General features: G+C 44.2%; 1 protein-coding gene across 4 annotated transcripts in view; it reads right to left on the reverse strand.

Moving 5' to 3' along the window:
* Positions 1 to 21,426, reverse strand: part of CAMK1D (calcium/calmodulin dependent protein kinase ID) — a 220,186-nt gene continuing 198,760 nt past the window's right edge. Inside the window, exons 8-11 of one of the 4 annotated variants that reach the window (XM_084517804.1) lie at positions 20,697 to 20,775; positions 10,664 to 10,751; positions 10,056 to 10,194; positions 1 to 1,479 (exon numbers count right to left, since the gene is read on the reverse strand). In XM_084517804.1, coding sequence (XP_084373930.1) covers positions 1,478 to 1,479; positions 10,056 to 10,194; positions 10,664 to 10,751; positions 20,697 to 20,775 — 308 coding nt within the window. In that variant the 3' untranslated portion in view covers positions 1 to 1,477. Of the gene's footprint in view, positions 6,900 to 10,055; positions 10,195 to 10,663; positions 10,752 to 20,696; positions 20,776 to 21,426 lie in introns of all 4 variants that reach the window. The other 3 variants (XM_084517803.1, XM_084517802.1, XM_084517801.1) reach the window with 3 other exon arrangements.

Raw genomic sequence — 21,426 nt, forward strand, 5'->3', positions numbered from 1 at the left:
GTGATTTAATTGGATTTATTGGAGGAAAACAATTAGTCATCCCTTTAAATTCTCATTATGATAGAAATCTCGATATGTATACATGATTGTCAAGGCAGAGAACCACTTGCGACGTAGCCCCATTAACAATTTGCAGTATTGCAAACTCATTATGCAGATAAAACTTTTGCGATGCCTTAATACATGCATGGAGTAAATACACATTCTCCCTTCTTTTTGGACATGGATGCTGTTATGAACTTGTATCAATCACAAGACCTGCAATATTAGGCACACTGACATTCCTTGATTAAGATTTAAGCCTTTGTAGAAAACATGCTTGCATTTTCGTTAAAAGTTGACCAAGAGATGTTTTGCAGTTGAGGTCACTGGGGAGTCACTGCTCTGGGCAGACTGGGCTTTGTTTGGTTGTTTGCTGACCCAATTCAAATATTTCTCTTAAAAAAAAAAAAAAAAAAAAAAAGGCCCAAACTGACCAAAATGCTGTTTCTTAACTAGAGGCCAATAAGCAACAAGGTGCTGACGTTGTATTGACCAGAAATGTGAGTCACGCCCCATCTCTCACTGAGCTATGTATGATCTTCCATGCTCTTTGCTTTGGGGGTGATGTTACAGCTTGGCCTGGTAAGACACAGCATGCACAACACCAGGCTGGACTGGCAGGATGCAGATGAAAGATGGAAAAGCTTAGGGCTGCCCTGAGCACCTCCTAGGGTCTCCCAACCGCTGGGAACCACAGGACACGTCCACCTCCTTATGGAGCATCCTGCCATGTGCTGCCTCAGCAACCTGAACTTGGGCTGATTTACAACTATCATTAATGATGATTTTTGCACTGCCAGGCAGTGCTTTGGTGATGACACGGCATCCTCACCGAGCACCAGCCTTGAAGGTGGGCTCAGGACTTCTTGGTGCTTTCAGCCACCATGGAACAAACCTTGATATAATTTCCAAGGACTGATACCTGATCCCTATGCTACCAACACAGCACTTTCTCTCTAGACCTTCTACTTGGCATGCCCTTATCACAACCCCACTACCCAACCCTTTCAGATGTCTTTGTTTTGAGCTTTGAGAAGACAAACACCTTCCACACCATGGAGGAGCTGGGACCATTGCCCTGCCAACACTCACAAAAGGATTGGGCCAGATGTGCTAGAACCAACACGTGGCCATCCTGTACCCTGCCCTGCCACAGAAAGACCAGCACACATGAAAATGGATTGATGATTAAGGGAAGATGAGGCAAGGCCATGTTTCCCATGTGGAACAAGTACCATGCCAAACTCTTCTGCGGATAAATGGTGGCACGGCTACATGGAGACTGAAGGACTGGTTGCAAGTATTTAGGTGGTGATGCTGGGGAAGGCGCTTCTGTATTTGATGTTTCAGGAATGATGGTATAATTAGCTCAGCTCGTTGCCCTGTTTCATGCAGGCAAATAATCACAGCATCTTGCTCCACAAAATGCAGTTCGTTCTGCAACGGGTAAGAAAGAAATATCTCCTAAGAGAAAAATACTAAGAATTGAGCAAACCAGCCAAAGTTTTCACAAGAAAAATGAACCAAAAAAAAGGGGGAAAACAACCCTAAAGAGACACACTGACGTGCTTTTTGGCAGCCCTGAGCATCAGCAACCCAGGGAAGGTATTTTAGAGGCAGGCCAAACTTTTAACATCATGTTCAAAGGGGGACCCTCCCCGTCTCCCTGTTTCTAGATGTGTGTACGTGACTGCTGCATAGTTTTCAGCTGCTCTGGATGGTGACTCTTCCTGCACATGCTGCGGAGCATTCCACAGAAAGACAAAATACATTATCAGGTTTTGCAGTATCTTGTTCACAAAACATCAGCTTTTGCATTTACTCAAACTTAACGATGGATTTCAAGTTACAGATACATTAAGTCATTTAAAAGCAAAATCTAGAAGAAACCCCTTGAAGAAAAGGCTGGATCGAATGTGCATAAAGAAAAGGCTCGGGAAATACAGAAACAGTGAACAGCAGTTTAATACATGCAGTGCAGTAACATGCATTTATTGGACATTTTGGTGTCATCATTAGTTCAGCGCTTGCGAGTGTACAAGCCATGATTCTGCTCTGGGGCATGGAAAAATGTAAGAGCTGCTCTTCTGACCTTACTGTTTATGAAAAGGAGGAATAAAATAACCAACTGGACAGAGCAGTGGCACGCTTTGAGGTGGGGAAGGGGTCTTGAAAACCAGAGTCTGGGATAAAAAGCCTTTATCCTCGGCTATAAACACTATGTACACAGCTTTGACCCAACAGCACAATGTTGGACCAAAAAACCTGAACCAGCTCCTGATTTCCCAGCAGTGGGACCTGCGATCCCTGGGGCCAGAGCACGCACACACACACACGCACGCAGGGGTGGACAGGCAGGACCCAGCTGCAGGGAAGGTGGGGAAATGAAAGGGATGGAATAAAACTGCTGCTGGGTGAGAAATCGGGGATGAGTAATGTACCAGGGGAAACCCTGTTTGCACAGTGCTTGTGGGCACGTTCCTGCACTCAGCCGTTGCCAGCGTGTCCTCTGTGCTCCGTTTTGATGCTATTTGCATTGGATGCTGCGGTCTCTGTGTGTGTTTCTGCTCTTTGCTTGAATGAGTGTGGTTCTTAGCATCAAGTTTCTGGTGCAAAGAAGCACGACAATGAAGGCAAAACTCCCTTCCCATGAATAATTTCAGGGATGCGTCCAGGCTCCAGTTCAACCAGATCAACATGCAAGTAAGAGCAGGAACACAAGTAATCCCATTAAATGGCAATTTCCATGTGCTGAGGGAAAGATACTTCTGTACCTCAGGGCTCAGGCTAGAAGCTTCTTTTTTTTTCAGGTATATGAATCCCTCAGCTCTTTACAAAGACCAAAAGCAACAGCCTACTGTCTGCCTGAACTCACTGACGGAGTCAGACTGGTGTTTTTAAGCAGAGTTCACCTAGCTAGCACTGCTCAGACCTGGAGCTATTACCCTAGGGGGAAATGTTAGCAGAGCTTTCCTTATAGCTTATCTAGTTGACTCCAAATTCACATTGAAGGACAAAACTCTCCCTGCTCACCAATGGCTATATTGTCTGGCTTTCCCTGGGGGCTTGTTTTGCTAAAACCAGGCTTGTATTTAAGGAAGGGGTAGCCTCAGGGCCACTGACACTGTTCTTCTTGGGCATTCCTCTGGCTGTGTTGGCTCCTGGGGCTGGGAAATAGTTCTGGGCAAGCTCTGGAGCTCCTTGGAGCTGAGCAGAAAGAAGGAGAACTGCTTACAGAAAAAATGCTGTTGGTAGCTATGGAGGTATGCAGGGAACACGCACAGAGCAAAACCCAATCCAATGCCTATCGCAGACTACATGAACATGATGACCAGAGGGCAGACACCCATCTCCATGGTTCAATTCATTTCAGGAATGAACCTCTATCATTTCTTGGTTTTATTTCAGTGCCACAACCAAAACAGACACACGAGGAGTAGGTAAAATCCAATTATTATTTTTTTTTTCTTACCCCACTACTCTAATGGCACCTGTACAAGAGCAACCAGGACAGAAAAGACATCACCAGCAGGGTAACACAGTCTCAGGGAAGCAACACTGCCAGGTTTCCCCGTACTCCTGCTTCCCCCCGTGCGGCATGTCCACTCCGTGCTGCAGAAGGGGTGATCCAGCAGGCAGTGAGGATGCACTGGGAATGAAGTCACATGCAAAATCAGCAGCGTAAGCCCCTGCCACTGCAACACTGACTTTCAGCTCGCAGAGTTCACGGGCAGCCTGTCCTCACCCTTCTTCTGCGGGCTAAGGGGCCAGCTGGAGGTTTTCTGGATTTTTAGTTTTATTTTCCCAGCAAGAGCACTCTGCTGTTGGCATCAAAGATGGCCTCTGTGACTCTGGAGGTAAAAATCAACAATCAAAGCTGCAAGCAAAGAAAAAGAAGGGGAAGGAGCTGAGGAAAACAGGTTACAAATGGAAAACACATCGGTGCCGGTCAAGTAAAGCAGAAAAGGGAAACAGACAGGTAAGCCCAGGCTGAAGTCCTCGTGCGGGGAGTAAATCACAGCTTGTTTAGTAGGACGGCCCATTGGGAAAGAGCCCAGAAGGATTGTTCTACCTACTCCAGCTTGGCAAGGTCTGGTTTGTTTTGAACCTTCAACTTTTGGGCTATCAGCCCCTTCCCCACCTGCACACACCATTTACTGGTGCAGGGGAAGGACTCACAGTGGCACTGGAGCATCCCAGGCAGGTGATGCTGGGGTGTTTGCCTTGCCAAGCTGTGCTGCTCAAGGGAAAACAGCTCCAGCCCCCAGACACTCATCCCAAGTGCTGCTAAGCCATCCCAGTTAACAGATTTGGTCAGAGTTAAGTTTTATCCAAGAGATATTTTGGGACTCGGTGATGAGATACCTCTACCCTATGTGCATGGAGAACCTGGTCAGGTCCCCAGCTGTGTCTCACCGATCCAAAAGAAGAGCTTCCCACCACAAAAAAATGTACCAGAAAAAAACAATTTTGCTTCTAAGTGCTCTTGTTTCTCATCTTAACATCCCAGTGGTTGATAACAAACCTAAGATAACGATGATAAATTACACAGCTATGGCAGAATACGAGGTACAAGAAGGACAAAAAAGCGAACTGCATGTTTGGAAAGAAGAAATACCCCTCCAATAAAAAACACAGAAAACATTGAGCATATAGGGCAGCTGGTGTACAAGAACCCCCTGAATACAGGACAACACATCCACCTTTACTCCCATTACTGCTCTTTGGTTTGCAGATGGAAATCCATTCGCTTCCTTTTTCTTCTTCTACTTTTTTTTTTTTTCTTTTTTTTCCTGCAAGATACATTTGAATGTTATGTTTTGCATAGTAGCTTCAGCAACTACATTGAGTTCAAATCAAACCTCGGGTTTCAGAAAAGAGGGAATGCAAAGAGGGAATGCTTGAGCCCCAACCTTAGCAGCAATTGTTCAAAGACCAAAATATCCCCTAAACAAATCCTGCTTCTGGTGGCATGAGCATAAATGTGGGAATTCCACTGACTCCAAGCTGGGGGACTGCCCATGTACATACATACATCCGGAGCAGAGCTGAGCGTATGAAACCAGGTGGGTGCAGAATAACTCCAGTCTCTTGTGATAGGAGTCTCCCAAACTAAAGCTTCATTCCTCAGGCTGGTGAAATAAAGTAGCCTTGGCATTGGTAAATTGTACGATAACAATTTTCAGCGACCTTTGTCAAGGTGACAATGATCTCATGGTGACAGTGGTCTGAGCGTGGGACAGGAGCATGGCTTTCAGCAAGGACATCCCTTTACCTTTGGTCTGCCCAAATCTGAAGGGTTTTGCTAATCCCTGCAGGCATGGGTGGCTGTCCCCAGCAGCGGGGCTCATTCAGATGTGCTGGAGCCCTCCAAAAATGGGGAATAGCTTAAGAGCAAGGAAACTGGACTTCTATTGAGTGCCATCAAAGGAGTGGCACTCCAATTGTGATGGATGAAATCCCAACTCTGCTGGTCAAAGCCAACCGAGTGAAGCTGAAGCAGGAGTTTGAAGTCTCAATGACAAATAATTAGGGCTTTTCACAGCACAGTCACTATTGCCTGATCCGTTCAGCTGCACCTGTACTGCCTTAACAAAGTTTTGTGCAGGATAAAGGACATGAACGTGGTGACTGAGCACAAGGCTTGTGCCTCTGGGTGGAGATGAGCCTGTTTGGGGTACAAGAGAAATAAACTGGGGCTGCTGGGCAAATGAGGGCAGATTTGCTCTTCTCTCTATTTCAGGGTGCATGGACATGCAACACGGTGGCTGTTCCCAAATCATGCACCAGCATGTGTAGCCTGGGAAATGCATTTATTAAGTAATTTAAAAAAAAAAAAAAAAGAAAAAAATGTTGAATTAGCTTTTGTTTATGAGCTCTACAGAGGGGTGCAAGCATTAGCCCTCTCCCAGGGGCAGAAACCGAGGCACACAGAAATCATTTCACTCTGCCCATCACATGCAGTGGCTGGAAGAGATTGCCAAGGAGGGAACTGCTGCAGGATGAGGCTCTGTTGTTTCACTTGCCCAGCTCTGGTCTGCTCCTCAAAGGTACCGCGTGCCAGCCTCTCCTCTCCAACAAGGGTGCTGCAGGCTGCCAGCACTGCAGTAATGGGGCTGGTGGTGACTGAACTCTCCCCATGGCTTTCAAGGAGGAGGAGGGGAGGGAAAGCAGTGGTTTCTTACTTGGAGCAGCAGTAGCTCTGCTAAAGCCAGCCAGGCTTGCAGTCCAGTCTGAGGAGTGAGAAATGGCATGCCATTGAAATCCTCCTGGGTTGCCAAGTTAACATCAACTCCTACCTACAGAAACAGCTTATCCCCCAGCAAACTGGGAAGAGGGACATTACTGGAAGTACTTCTTAAAAGAAAAAAAAATAATATATATATATATATATAATGCTCAGAAAAGTATCTCTATTTAAATAATCCAGTTGAGATGTTTGTAGTTAATGGAAAAAACAAATAATACAACATATACTGTTACCTACACTGAGAAAAGAGTAAATCACTGGGGAAAATAATGAGTGTTCATTAGTTAGAACATTGCTAGACTCACATATATATATATATATTTATATATATATGTATATATATGTACAGCACCAGAGACTTAGATCCGTTCCCCCTGGAGTCATTGCAGTTTGTGATAAATGAAACATTTCAGAATTGCAGTATAAAATATGGCCATAAAAAAATCTTCTTTCTTCTAGTCCTTCAGCCCCGGCCGCCCGGGCTCTCACTTGCTCCCTGTGTGCACTGTGGTCACTGTGGTGGGTCTGGGTCTCCGGTCCCCTCCTACTGCCGAAACGCCTGAAGAAGCAGATGAAACAAAACTACAGAGAGTGGATGGAGACATACCTAAAAGGAAAGCCAGAAACAGAGTTAGAAGTGTTATTTTTGGAGGGGGGAATGTGGGTGTTGCTCCAGAGCAGAGGGGACCGCTGCTGGAGATGGTGCTCCTGGCTTTGGTATGTGTCCAGCCAGACCGAAGCCACGTTTCTGGGGCTGAAGACAAAGAGTTGTGGGACTCAAAAATCCCTCCAGCATTGTGCTTGCTGAAGGTAATTTTCCTCGTGGGCACCTCAAAGGTGATTAAACTTCTCATCACGGCCATCTAGCTAAATGAACAGACAAGCTAAGCACATTTCCCCAGGCATCCTGCAAAGCTGCTGATAAAAAGTGCAGTGGGTCAAACTCGTTGGTGAGTTCCTGTAAATCTAGAGAGAAGGTAAATTTGTGTGACCTGGACATCATTCTAGTGACACCTTATGTCACCTCGGGCTTTGCTGGTATGTCTCCAGGACTTCCAGCTAAGAGATGTAGATTGACATGGATTGAGTGTCTGGACCCAATTTTTACCCAGACGGCTGCTTTTGAACTAATCAAAGACTTTTCACAGACTTTCTTAATGAAAAAATGGGGATTTAGCTAAATAGGAATATTTATAGAATGTGTCCGCTTCCAGCGAACCCTCCAGCACAGCTCTAAAAAACACAGCCCTCCAAATAACCCCTGAAAATCCCAAAGCAGGCTGGGTTTGGAATGACAGATTCCAGATTTGGTTATTCGAGCACAACCTCAGCAGTTCCCTTAGAAAATATTCATGCTGAGCACTCAAATATATTCTTGCCATAGCTTTCCACAGGTGACCTGCCCCTGCGCTGCTGAGCGGGATCCCAGCATGGTGACCTTGCTCTGAGAAGACGCAGGCTTGGTGTGATGAGAAATACGGTTCATTTTTCCAGCCTGGTGAGTAGAGGATGGCTAAAAACTGTATTAATATATCTCAATCTAGAGTCTGGTACAGTCCCTTGAATACTCAGGATCTTTTTGATGCTTGCTGTGACTTTTACCTACTTTCCCAAGCTTGAAGGTGATGTTTCAGCCTCAGGGATGATTATCCTGTACCCACACCCAGCCATATCCCATTTCCCAGCAGCATTCAGAGCTGACACCTTGGCTTCATGCTGCAATTTATGCATTACCTTAAAAACACAGAGATCTGGGTTCTGTAATCAATCTAGGCAGCCCAACCATGTCTAAACAGAATAAGCCAGGCACAGAAGACTGAAAATCAGGGCAATCCACTTGAGAAATCCCAACGGATTCACTTAGACCATCCTGAAAGGAAGCATAACCCAGCCTAATGCATCTTCTCTGGCTTAATACAAGAACAGAGTTAGGATAAAGCTTGATATAAGCTCCTCTTGGGCTAGGGCTGTATTTAATTGCCCTCAGTGATGTGAAACTACTGCATTTGAAACTGTTTGAAGAGCTCATTAAATGCACTATTAATAGCATTAGGCAGGATTGCATTTTGTAATGGTGACACAGATGTTTCGTGTAACTGGCTGCATGGATGGGATCTTTCCCATGCACAAAATCTGTCTTCAGAGGTGATGGAGAAAGAAAGAGGCAGGGAAGAGACCTCTGAGGTTTCCTTTTTCCCAACAGGAGGCATTCAGTGGGCTGTGCCTGACATGTCAGCTGCCTCTTAATGTCACACCTTGCATGTGTTCCTGGCTCTTCTCACTGGCTCTCAGGGGCTCCAGCATTTCCTAACTTTTCTCTTTAATTAATTTCTTTGCAAAAGGGAAGCTCTTCAGTATTTGCTGGCAAGCTCTTCTGTTGGACTTAATCTGGGATGCTTGGAGATGGATACTTTTCTGCCTTGTATTTCTGACATGAAAAAAAAAATCACCTCTCAACACACCTGGTTTTAACCTTCGTATCCTGGTTGACTTCTCCATCACTGCAAAAAGAGGGCCAGGTCCTGCACAGGGACTTGCTGGATTCTGGACTTGCTGTAGCCATTAAATAGACTGTAATCTCTTCCCACCTTTGTTGTGCATGGATGTTTTTTTCCATTATTATTCAGACTACTCGGTGCAATTAATTATCGCCTTCTGGTATTGATCATCCATTAACTGCACGGATGGAGATGAATCACCCACCAGATACTCTAGATCTAACTGGGGTCCAGCTCAGGCAGGAACCAAGATGAAGGTGCATTTCTCCCCTGAAATGGGTTTTCAGCCTCACTGCATTGCCAGCTCCTGGCTAAAGTGCTTTGCTGCTGGTCAGGGCTGCATTGCTCCTTTGCAGGAGGTAGGTGCATACCAGGAGCACAGGGAAACTTTTTTGGCAGCACCTGTAGGATTTTGCACTGGGCATTGCAAACCAGTTGGGCACTGACAGAAGCTGCTTTTGTCAGAATTTCTTGCATGAATCACCGTCAGACCTGGGATGCAAAGGGAAGGGGCTCAGCCACATCACAGGCTACTAGCTTTGTGGTACTGCAGCTTGAAATAATCTCTTCTGCAAAGTTGTAAAGTCTGTGTCCCTTCATTTCATGATATAAAAATCTCTACCAATAGACAGAAGGGAATAAAATAAATGCTCAGAAGCCAGAGATTAAAAATAGGCTTCACTCACCCCAAGCATCTGACTCCATCGGGCAGCTTGAAAATCTCAGTTGCAGCAGGGAACAAGCAAATCAGGGGGCCAGACCCTGTGGTGCTGTGCAGAGCCTCAGCTCTGCTCAGACAAGTGAGCCTCCTGTACAGGAGCTTCTTTTGGCCCAGGCTGGGATGGACTGGCAGGAGCAAGGAAAATTTAAGCAAGCCAATTTTTATGAGAAAAAAAGTTTTATCACAGAACTGGAAACTTAAACATAAACATTTTGATTAAACTCTGCCAGATTTCAGCCACATACATAACTCTTTCCTGTGTTTGTCTGGGTCTTTTTCCCAATCAAAAGCCTCTGTGCCCCACAAGAGAAGGATCTCCCAAAAATGCACTGCGATGAAAATTCAGTTTTTCAGTGCATAAATATTTCCAATTAAATTATTACTTGTTTGTTTGTTTGTTTTGTTTTGTTTTGTTTTGCCAGCTAAACACGAAAGCCTCAGTCCCTTTTCGGTCCTCATTTCAAACACCTGCTGGCAGCGAGGACTGCAGCCTGGGGGCAGAGAGAAAAAGCATTTCCCAGAGATTTTTCACCCCCCTACTCACAATCTTTCCGGGTGGTTGCATCAGACAGCGGCGTGGTGAGACCGAGGGTACCCGAGACGCTGGCGCTCGTGCTGTCCAGGCTGCTGCCAAGGTGTAACCGCCGCATGTGTCGCACGACTGCCGTGGCATTAAACGCTTGCTGGGGGGAAAAAATGAAAGAAAAATTAAAACGTGGAGGTGAAAGTGTAACTTCCACCATTCCCCTGGTTACTCTACGTTGGCAGAAGTAGAGGAGCCCATCATCATCTCAACTTTTCCCTATCTGATCAGATGGGATGTCGTAGCCCAAAATCCCTTCTCATGTTGGACATATCCTTCCTTGAACCAATGCACAGGTGCCCCCATTGCTTTGTGTCCCCTGCTCTCCAACCACTGGTTCCTTAGTCCTGGCCCCATCTCTTGTCCTCATTACATTAATGTACATTATGTAGGACACTCTATAAGCAGCAAAGCCATGTAATCTAAGATGGGACCAACTATTATGTCCAAAATTTTGGGCCACAAAAGCAATTTTCCATTTAAAACATTGACATGCTGTAAGGGCTGTGCAAGTGCCACAGTAGCAGAATTATGCATCCAAGCATCTTCTCTGAGGATGGGTCACTTACTCTCCATTTGCTTTTTGCAAAGTTCTTCCGGATCTGAGCACTGACAGACTCGTGGATGTTCTTGTTGAGTGCCGTATCGCCAGCAATCCTGAAACAGGCAGAGAAGGCAGGTTTTAAGACATCTTTTGCTCTCCTTGAATACCCATTCTTTGTCTCCTCAACAGATAAGTCTGGTCCAAGGTGTGATTGCTCCTAGAGATGCTGAATTCATTCACATGAGGCCTCCAACTTCCCACCGCTGTCTCTGCTGGCAGCAGTGGTGGAAAATCTGGGGCAATAAAAGCAAGCATAGATAAGGCTTGTAGATCTGGCAGCTACAAAGAGGTACGACCATTTGTTGCTGCGTGGCTGCTTTCTGTCACCATTACAGCCCTTGATGAAAACATTGTACTTTTTTTTTTTTTTTTCCCTTTACATCTAAAGATTTAACATCAACAGGCTGAGACTACTTTTAGCCTCAACCATGCAGCAGCCTCCAGAGCCACTCCAACCTGTCTGATTTCTGTTTGCACTGGAGATTTTCCTGCCACCTGACAACGTATATAGCCATTCGTCTTGATTAATGTAGATTAACAGTAAAACAGATACATGGACTCTCACTAAATTAGCACAGGCTGCACGAATAGCTTAAGCTGAACAGCACTTGACTGAGAAACTTCATTGATATTGTGCAGTTTCCTGAACAGATAGACACATTCAATTATCTAGCAAACATAATTATTTCAAGAGGATTTTCTTGATTTTTTTTAACTCACCAAGGCACAAGATCTTTTGGAAGTGTAGGCATATTCGTGAACTAATGTTTAAAAGGCTGTGTGCTGGGGAAAATAACACTACCTGCTGTAGGTGAAGCCAAGAAGCAAAGATTGCCTCCTATCTTGTATGTGATGTTTTCAGAAATCAATTTTTTAGCCCCAGTGTAGAAGCCTGATGTTTATTAGCAATAGCAAATGTTAAGAAATTGAAGAAATGAGACATCTGTCAGGGACAGAGCCTTCTGGTCTGGGGACTTCCAATAGCAGAACCAGAGGGTCTGGGGGACACAATGATCATCTATTCCCCTCCCTCCCCCCAGCTTTGTCAAAATAATTTTGACAGGTATTTGCCTTATCAATCCTTAAAGATCTGCAAAAGATGGAAACTTCTCTGACAACCTATTCCGGTGCCCCGCTATCTCCCAGAAGACATGGAAACTAGTTTGTTCCCTCTGTCTTTGAAGCATCCTTTCACATATTTGAGGACTATTATCATGTCTTCCCTCTGTCTTCTCTGCTCTAGACTAAACAAACTGATTCTTTCACTGTTTCTTCATAACTCATATTTTCTAATCCTCTGATCTAGTGAGCTTCTCTGGACTTTCTCCAACTAGTCCACATCTTCCTCAGAGGGCGGTACCCAAGCCTTGCTCTTTTCCAACTAAGGCAGCAGAATGGCAGCACTGCTTTGTGTTTCTTAGAAGATGAAACTCTGCTTACATACCCCAGCCTGCTGTTTCCGTTTATGCATCCCATGAATTGGAGACATTCCTTTCATTTTGCCCAGATTGTTTTAAACTGTAACCCTGTTCTTCAAAGGATGTGCCGCAATTTCTACTTTCGTGTCAGTGGCACATCAAATTAGTGCTCTCTGGGACCAGTCTCTTCCAAACTGCTCCCCTCCTTCCTGCTGGTAGCTCTCACCCAAGAAGTGAGAGATGTAAGAGACAATACTTACTCTTGGAGGCAAAATGAGGGACTAAACTTTCACTTCATGAGACAAGAGAGCCACCAATTCCAGTCAGTTGGAGCTGACCTACTCTATATTGAGTTATTCAATAGTACTGGAACCAGGAGAAGTGTGGGCAGGCAAGAGCAGGGTTCCCACTCAGGGTAGCCCACCTCCAACTGGGAATGGTACTTGGCTGACCACCACCACCACATAACCACCACCTAAAGTAAATAAAAGAACAGGTGCCATGAACAGAACAGGGCTCCCAAGTGGCACCTGACACCTCTTGGGCCCCTGTCCTGTTGATGGAGAAGGTGAGGTGTGATGGAGAGGAGAAATGGAAGATCTTCAGATCTTCCTCTCAAGAGAACTCCTGATCACCTCTCACTGATAGCAAGGCAAGTTGGCCTGGATTTCCCACTGGGTCCATGCAGCTCTAAGTTTGTTGAGGCAGCATCTAGTTTAAACTTTGTGGTCACTACTCACATGGGGAATACAGCCAGGCCCATCACAGTCCCTGATGGATCCCATACAACATACATGTATACTCATGAATAGACACGGAGCCCAGCTACCCTTGCACCCTTCATGCATTTTCTGTATTTCTCAGTCATGGAACCATCATGTGAGGTGGTTTCTACAGCTTTACCAAAGGCCTGCATGACCCATCTGACGTAACAGAATATCCATGACTGCCTCCAGGTCACTTCTATGAGCCAGCAGCCTGAGAAGACTGTAGCAGCATTGCCTGTACAGCTCTCTGTCTTAGGTGCAAAAGTACATGAAGATCTGTGTGCACTCCTTGCACACTGCTTAGCCTTTTGGTGCACATGGGCCCTAGCAAATTTTCCTGATGGGAATGCCAGCTGCTAGTCAGAGTCACTCCAAAATGTCATGAGCACTCTGCTCTGTCCAAGGACACCTCCTCGGTGTAGACATGTGCCCTCAACATGTACCAGCTGGGAGCACTGCCTGTCATAGTACAGATCTGTGGAAGAAAACTAATTTTTTTAGCCAAGCTCTTCATGTGTGGACAACTACAAGCCAAACGATCTGTTCACTAACTGATCAAAATGACAGAGCTGCAGAGAGAAGATTGCTTACATTTGCAAGGCACATTTTTCCTCCCAAGCTAATGAAGCATTTTGCTTTATGAACAAGCTTGTTACCAAGCTGTATAAGCACAGATCACATTTCCCACTTGTCAAATTTTATTCTGGAAACATGGGCAGAACAAGGTCCTGGGGTATGCTACCCTTGCCAGGTCTCCCAGAAGATCTTTCCCATCAGTCTCCAGAAGGACTCACAAGTGCATTTTTGCTATATGAAACTTTTCATCAGGCAGGCAGCTCAAATACAGACTATATATATTATATATATTAAGTTTAGGAATCATATTGTAAAATGACGGTGGTTTCAGTAAGAAACGGCTGGTTCCAATAGCACACAAACTGTCTCCTACCACCACTAACTCTGTGTTGATGACATAGTTCTGGTAATCCTGAAAAAATAGCCTTGGTATTTGGATGTTTCCCAAATAAGAATAGTCCTTGTCTACTTCACTAAGGGGTTGACAGACACCCTGTGAAGACCTGAAATGCTACACTGGTGGGGACCAACCAACGTCTAAGGTCTCTTCAGCAGCATTAGCACCTTGCAGATGCAAGTTTTTAATCAGAACAAAATAAGAGCACTGCTGGGGCTGGTTTAGCTCAGCAGGAGATGTTCAAACACGTGCTGGAATGCTGAATGGTGTGGCCCAAAACATAGCCCCAGCTGCCAAAGCTGGCTGTGGGATTGCTCTCCAAGCCGCCTCTGAAGAATTATCCTGTTAACAGCGCAACACTGTAACATGAGGACTGTGCATTTATACTGTACTTTGCACTTGGAGGATCTTCAATCTTATAAATCTTATAAAATACTCACAGTGTTATAGTGCTTAGAGTATAGTTTTACTTCTAGGAAACCAAAAGAAAAGTTAGTACTCATTCTCTGGCGTGTTTTGCTGGAGATGTGGTGGCTTAAGTACTGAGGTGAAAGAGATGGAAGTTAGCAGGTAGAAGTCATATCTTTTACACAATCAACTGGTAGAGTCTGAAAAGTCAGATGAGCTTTTGGGCACACAAATTCACCCTGAGGTGGGGATCATGAGCATCATCACATCTGTACTAAATCTGTTTAATCATGAAACTCAGTTACCATGCTGAGAAGTTGATGCATGAGATCTACTAGAGATATTGGTTTTAGGGCATGTTATAATCTCCCTTCCACTTTTTTCTAACTCTCCATATCTAGAAGATATAAGCCGTCTTGCTTTTTCTTTTAGGACAGAAACAGCTTAGCATTTTTTCTTCTTCCTCCCTCCCCTGCACATATCATTCTGCTACAGGAATCTGCTCCACTTGCCTTGAGAAACAGCCATCTTCTCTTTCAGAGATAAGCAAACTGATGCATATCTACTCAAACCCTGAGCAATAGTTCTTAACTTTGCAGTTCACTTTGATGTTAACTGTGTCAGCACTGAGGTTTCATTGTTTCTACCAACTATACATGTTGGTCCACTAAAAGATTTTACTTCTACCTACCACACACTTATACAAAAATAAAATTAAATAAATCTGAACAATCAGAAGCAACCTATTATCATGCTGACCATCACCCGGGACTGAGCAAGGACTCACTACCCTAACTGGGACCTGACTTTTCTCTGGGGGACCCTGTTCTGCAGCTACATCCTGACTGCTCTTTGGGGAACTTTGTGCTGAAGCTGGGCTTACATCAAGTCACAAATATATGAGTGTCTCAACACAAAGAATCAGATACCAAGGTCTATGATCTGAATACTCTCCACCACAAATATTTCCACTGAAGCTAAAAAGGACTCTGCTCATGAATAACCATAGCAAATATGGTCCTGTACATGAGAGGAATCTAATCTAATGATCAGATATTATTTCAAATTTATGTTAGCTCTTTTTTTTTTTTTTTTTTTTGGTTCCAAGCTATCACAGCAATTTATCTAGATATAGCACTTCTAAGCTTTGAAAGGAACATCCAACAAAGATGAAAACAGTAAGTTTCCTTTTAGATGGTTCTTTGTTAACATACCGCAAGCATATGTCTCTTGCACGCTGCGTCCTCCCTGCCCATGATGGCAAGCAGAGTCTTTCATCTAGCATTATTTTCTGACCCTTCATACTCACTGAAGGCAGCCAACTCAAACGCTGTGCTGGCCAAGCAGTGCTTGGAAATACTCTTGAGTATGATGACAGGAAGCGTGGAGTTAGCTGGAATGGATAAGGCTGAAGGATCACAACTCTTCTATACATGCACGCACACACACATATATGCACAGATACACACATGCATGTGTATAAATATACACACACGCATACGGTATCAGTGGTGCTCCAAAATAAATAGAGTGTGGGGATGAACTCGACAAGGGTTTGATTTAATGTTGTAAACATCAGCAGTTCCCTTCAGAGAGCCCTTTTCGCACTTCAAACAACATTGTCTGAGAACTGAGCTCTTTGTAAACCATGTCCTTTCCCTGGGTGGAAATTATTATCTGGCTCGTGCTCTCTGGCACATAATAAACACACAGGGTCATGGTCACAATTTGCAGGGGTTCGATCCTTGCCAAAGCTTTGCGATTCCTGACGTAGGTGGGGATGGATGTCGGCACGTCCCAAGTATCCGCTCTCCCTCCCCATGAGCAGTGGGGAAGGTGAAGGCCACGCTTGTATCCACTAACACAGGTGTCACAACAATTTAAGTGCCACAACCTTCTTCTCTCCTATGCAGTTAATATAAGGAGGTGATACATATAACACCCTTCAATTTCCACGTCCCCAGTTGTCTGCAATGCTGTAACCAGCAGCAGCACACTGCTCTAAATCCTATTTAATGTCACTTGGGAAATGCGTGACAAAGCAAATAAATTCACAGCACATCTTCCAGCTCCCACTTCAGCTTCTTAACTGCTGGGCCTTCTCCTCTCCCTACGAGGACTCTTTTCTTTCCCCCTGGGCCAAGGCTGATTTTGGGGCCAGCCCCGGGGCACCCAGGACCCAGCTTGACCTGATGGGGAGCACAGTGTGGTCCTACAGCTGGAAAAAACAGATCCGTGGATTTCTGCTGCTCGCCCTTAATCACTGCAGCCTGAGCTGCTGCCTTAAACAGGATGTGGGTTTTGACATGGCAATATATTTAATAAACTTAATTGCTGTCATTAATATGAGCTCGGGAAACATTAAAATGTATCAAGCTGCAGCAAAATTACCCCACTTTTTTGGTACCTTCATTTTCCACGTCCTTTTTGAAAAGTCACAATGGAACAATGAAATAGAACATTGCACCTTTGCAACACATCATAAACAGTGCAAACTTCGGCGAAAGATATGCTATAAAACAAATCACTTTTTCAATGGAAAGCATAAGTCATCTATATATTAAACTGGAGAAATCTGTATAAATGCACAGATTGTGCAGGCTGCGGTGTAATCATTATACCAACAGGCCTTACATATTGTACTGTTTCTGCTACCATACTTCACTGCAATTATTAGCCTCCTTTTCTGCCAGCTCCAAGTTTAACATACTGTCCTCCTGCCAAGGCCATTTGATTATAAATAGCAAAACATCACGTAAATGCAGGCATGTGGGGAGCAGATACAGCACAGAAAAGTGGGCCATTAGGAAGAAGTATTTACTTTTTTTAGGGTCTGATCCTGTACAAACATTTAGTCATGTGAATAGCTGGCTATTCTTGAGCATTTTCCTGAAATTCCAGGAGATTATTAACCTTAAAGGCACAAATGCAATATCTTGCAAGATCTAGTTCTTGGAAACCTTATCAATTTACTTGTTTGAGTAACTAAAATCAGTGGAATATTTTGGAATCAGTTTGATTTTCACAAATGTTATACATTGAAACAAAAAAAAATCTCATGACCAGGTTGCCAATTTATGTATAGATATATATTTTTATCACATTTAGATTATAATCTATGTGTTTAGAAGTATTCATGATTTGACATATTTCTTTCTAATTTATGGCTGATCCCAAAGATCTGGCACTGCAGGAAAAGTTTTATACAGGAGGAAGTAAAAGGGGAAAGCTAGAAATTGTCACTACATGGAGCCACCTCCTCATTTATGCTTCTCTACCTCATCATCTCCTCCAGCCAAGCCAGGAAACTTATCCACTTACACTAATTTTGATCACATGCAGAAGATAACACAATGCAAACACTATGGAAGGTGAGGTTGCGACAGGGAGGTATGCTGAAAAATACGTGTTTAGACAAAAAGATGGGATAGGATGTCCCCATTATAATAGTCACTGTACCCTCTCTGTTGGCTAAATGCTTGCACCCTTGTCCCTGACTGCTGGGACACTAAATACACAGGACAGAGGAACTCAAGCCTAGACTTGCTGGAAGCTTATATGCAGGCTGAGGGAAGGACACAGTTGACCACTGAGAAGAACCATCAAGCTCTCCACCTCCTCCTCTGCATTGGAAGGGGAGGGAAGGATGCCATTGCAACAGATATAATGGCTAAAAAGAGAACAGGAACAGTAAAAACCTCATTATTTCCTGGCATAAGCAATCTGGGTGGAAAATGCTTCTTGAGCAATGGTTTGGCAAAATGAGGTCTCACCACTAACTCTGAAATAACAGATGATATCTGGGAGAGCAGCCTCGATGATCCAAAAAGGCAATCGAGCAGTGTTTATCACTACAGGATCCAGACCCTCCAAGAATCACAGCACCTCTCCCCAGAGAGGTCCAAAACAGCGACATTTATGTTACAGGAAGATTTTCAAAAGTCAGGAGGAAGAAGTCATTGAGACATCTGCTCAGGAGCACATTGGGGAGGACAAAGGCAGATCCAAAGCCATTTTTCTGTATACGCTCATGCATTGCTTTCACTGTACAATCCTCCTTCTGCTCTTTAATCCACTGACACGTACTGCCTTCGCCACCTGCTGTGCTCTGCAGATCATGTGGGAGAGAGGTGGATTTGGGAATTTTGCAGGCAGCCCTGTAAATGAACCACTGCCTTGCAAAGTCAGACTGGCAGAAAAAGACCCCGGCCACAGAAACGGGGGAAATCCCTTTTGGAGGGGGGGTTTCTTCAATGGAGGATTGGATTCTGTAGAAAATACCAAACGTTATGGAGCAGCCTGTGAGTTTCCATTGGCTGTGGGCCATGAAAAAAAAAAAAAAAAAAAGAAAAGAAAAAAAGAATGAAAACTCTTTTTATCATTTTGTTCCTTTAGGAGGGCCCAGAAGCTGTGTGTGTTACAAGTGCCACGTTTCTTTGTTGCACTCCAGCAACCAACACAGATGTAGCGGGGCCAAGAGCTGGATGCTTACACTTTGTGTATCTTGGATATGGGGCTTTGGAAAATCTGCCTCTCAGTTATACAAATGGTCACCTCATTCCCTGCTGGGATTTGCCTTCCCATTATTTATTCTGTATTTCTAATACTGACTTTTGTAACTTGTTTAATTTCCTGAGGCTCAGGTCAGTATCATTTAGAAATGCTTTTTTTTTTTCCTCTCACCAAAGTCAGATTTCATTTCCCAGATTTCTTTTTTTGTCGCACTTATTGATGGGAAACACGTTTATTGATGGGGCACTGGAAAAAGGGCAGACCCAGGTCTTGACTTTCCCTCATCTCTCATTTGCATTGATGCCAGCCAATAACCCTGCTGACCCAGCTAATAACCATCTGTAAAATCTTTCTCGTTGTCATTATACGGAAAATGAAAAGCAACAACTTTGATTTTCTCGATGATTTATATTTCTTTCTACATCCGAAACTGTTCCTAGAACTGTTTTGATTCTACAGGGTGACCCTCAATCTTATCTTCAGCATAATTTGTAGTACAGCATCTGGCAGTCAGACGTTGGTACATCACTCCCACCGTGAAGAAGTCAGTGCCATCATGATGTCCTACTTTTGTAGTTGTAACTTTCTGCCTCCTTCATGAGTGCAAAACTATTAGTTAATAATCAGGGAAATTCATCACCCTGCATATTGGTAAAATATCATCAGTAAGTGAGCCAAAATGGTATTTTTTCCTCTGTAAAAACCTTTGAACGGATTTACCATCCATGTTGTCCCAGGACTGAGAGCAGCAGTGGGATGAGGCAAACCAGCTGGGGTCAGGGAGAGGAGCATAAACACCTTGAAGCCAAAACTACCCAGAAAAACACCAATAACTTCTTTGCCTATGCTTTTCCTAGCAGGCATTTTACACTCAGCTGCACTATGTGAGGTTAATCACTGGGCTCAGACTGCATCACCAGGATGTTTTTAAGGCCCATCAAGCTGTTTAGCTAGTTATGACACTGGCTCAGTGGCTTTCCTGAGGGGCTAGAGACACTCAGGAAAAACCTCTGTTCCCTGAGAAATGTACAGCCTAATGCTCTTATCCAGCTAACACTCCAGAAATTGCAAAAGGAAATGGTATTCGTGGTAATTGTGATGACATAAAAGCACAGTCTAATGCATACCTGGGGTGAAAATACCATCATTGACTCCTTTCTTTTGCAGCTACTGTAACTACCAAAGATAGTCTTGCCTCATATGTAATGATCCCTGACAAAAGACTTGTGTCTAAAGCCCATTTTTGGGTGCAGCTGGCAGTGTGGGGTGATGCTAAGCGAGTTGGTCAAAAGGCCTCGAGCAATTCCTGTTTCAGTTACGTGATCTGTGGATAATGTTGGTCAAGTCATCTATGTTCAAAGGCATCATTTCATATAAAGCACTTAATGGAGGGCCAAACTACGAATACAGCCAGACCAGGCACTTTTCTGTAGTCACTGCAGAGAAGCAGCATTGTTAGACTAATTCAGTCTCAGCTTATCCCTCTCTTAGTGTTTTCTGCCTCTTCCATTCAACAAGGCAGGGTATACAGCACGCCAAACCCGACCTTTGCTGCAAGCATGAGGTGAAGAGGTAGGCTACCATCTGTGAAGCACAGAGGAGAATTTTCTACCTCCTAATGTCCTCTTAGGTGCTTTGCTGTTACCTTAACAAAGACCTTATGAGCAGGTTGATACCCAGCTTTCTGCACACCTGCACAATCTGACCATTTGCCTTCAACCCCAAATGTGCTTTCTGGGCTCAGTCATTTCAGTGTATCCCACCACTGCACTACAGTCAACATAATGCAGCCTTTCACTGAAATATTGCAGATACTCAACAGGTTGATGCACGAGATTAAAGTCCATCACGTTTTTCCAGGAAAACCTGGAGGAAAATGTTCACTGTCCCGAGAGTTTCACAGCAGTGGCTGTTGCTTACCAAGGGTGTCGTGCCGCTTGCTCACAGGTGTATCTTTTATTAGGGTCCTTCTCCATCAAATTCCGAATGAAGTCTTTAGCTATAAAAAAAAATAAATTAATTAAAAAAAAATCATTTAAAACAATAGGTTTAATACTGAGTTCTGCAATATAGCCAGACCTACACTTAAGTTTCCTATTTACATACAACAGCAACCATAGCTCCCCATAGGTATGGAACACGTTGCTCAGATAATACAAAGATTGATGTCTGAACTAGTAAACAAATGATATGTGAACTAGTAAACAAAACTGTCAGGGAATGCTCACAGCTGATGGAAAGCCACCATCTACCTTCTTGAGCTGTCCCTCTTAAAATTGCCTTCAAGACCACCTTGCTCCTTCCCAAGCATCTTTTGGGAATAAGCATGGCCCATTTCCCGTCAGCAGGATGCTCCCTTGCTCTGAAGGCAAAAGGAGATTTAACAGAGGGACCAGACCACCAAGTGCCACGAGTACCAGAAAATGGTCCTAGTTCATTTGTCATTTATTGGTATACACATAACCAAAGTGACTTAGGACCAAATCTAAGGAATTTAATGTGACAGATAGAAGTCTAAGGCCTCTACTCCTGCAGGTACTCTTAGGAGTGGGGTGAATAATTTGGAGTCAGAAGAATTTGATTCTGCCAGCTCCTAGCTCCCTGGTCAGACAAGTGCTTCTGAGCACCTTAGTGGTCTGAATATGGCCAT

This window comes from Aythya ferina, assembly GCF_964211825.1.
Source record: "Aythya ferina genome assembly, chromosome: 1".
Lineage (NCBI taxonomy): Eukaryota > Metazoa > Chordata > Aves > Anseriformes > Anatidae > Aythya > Aythya ferina.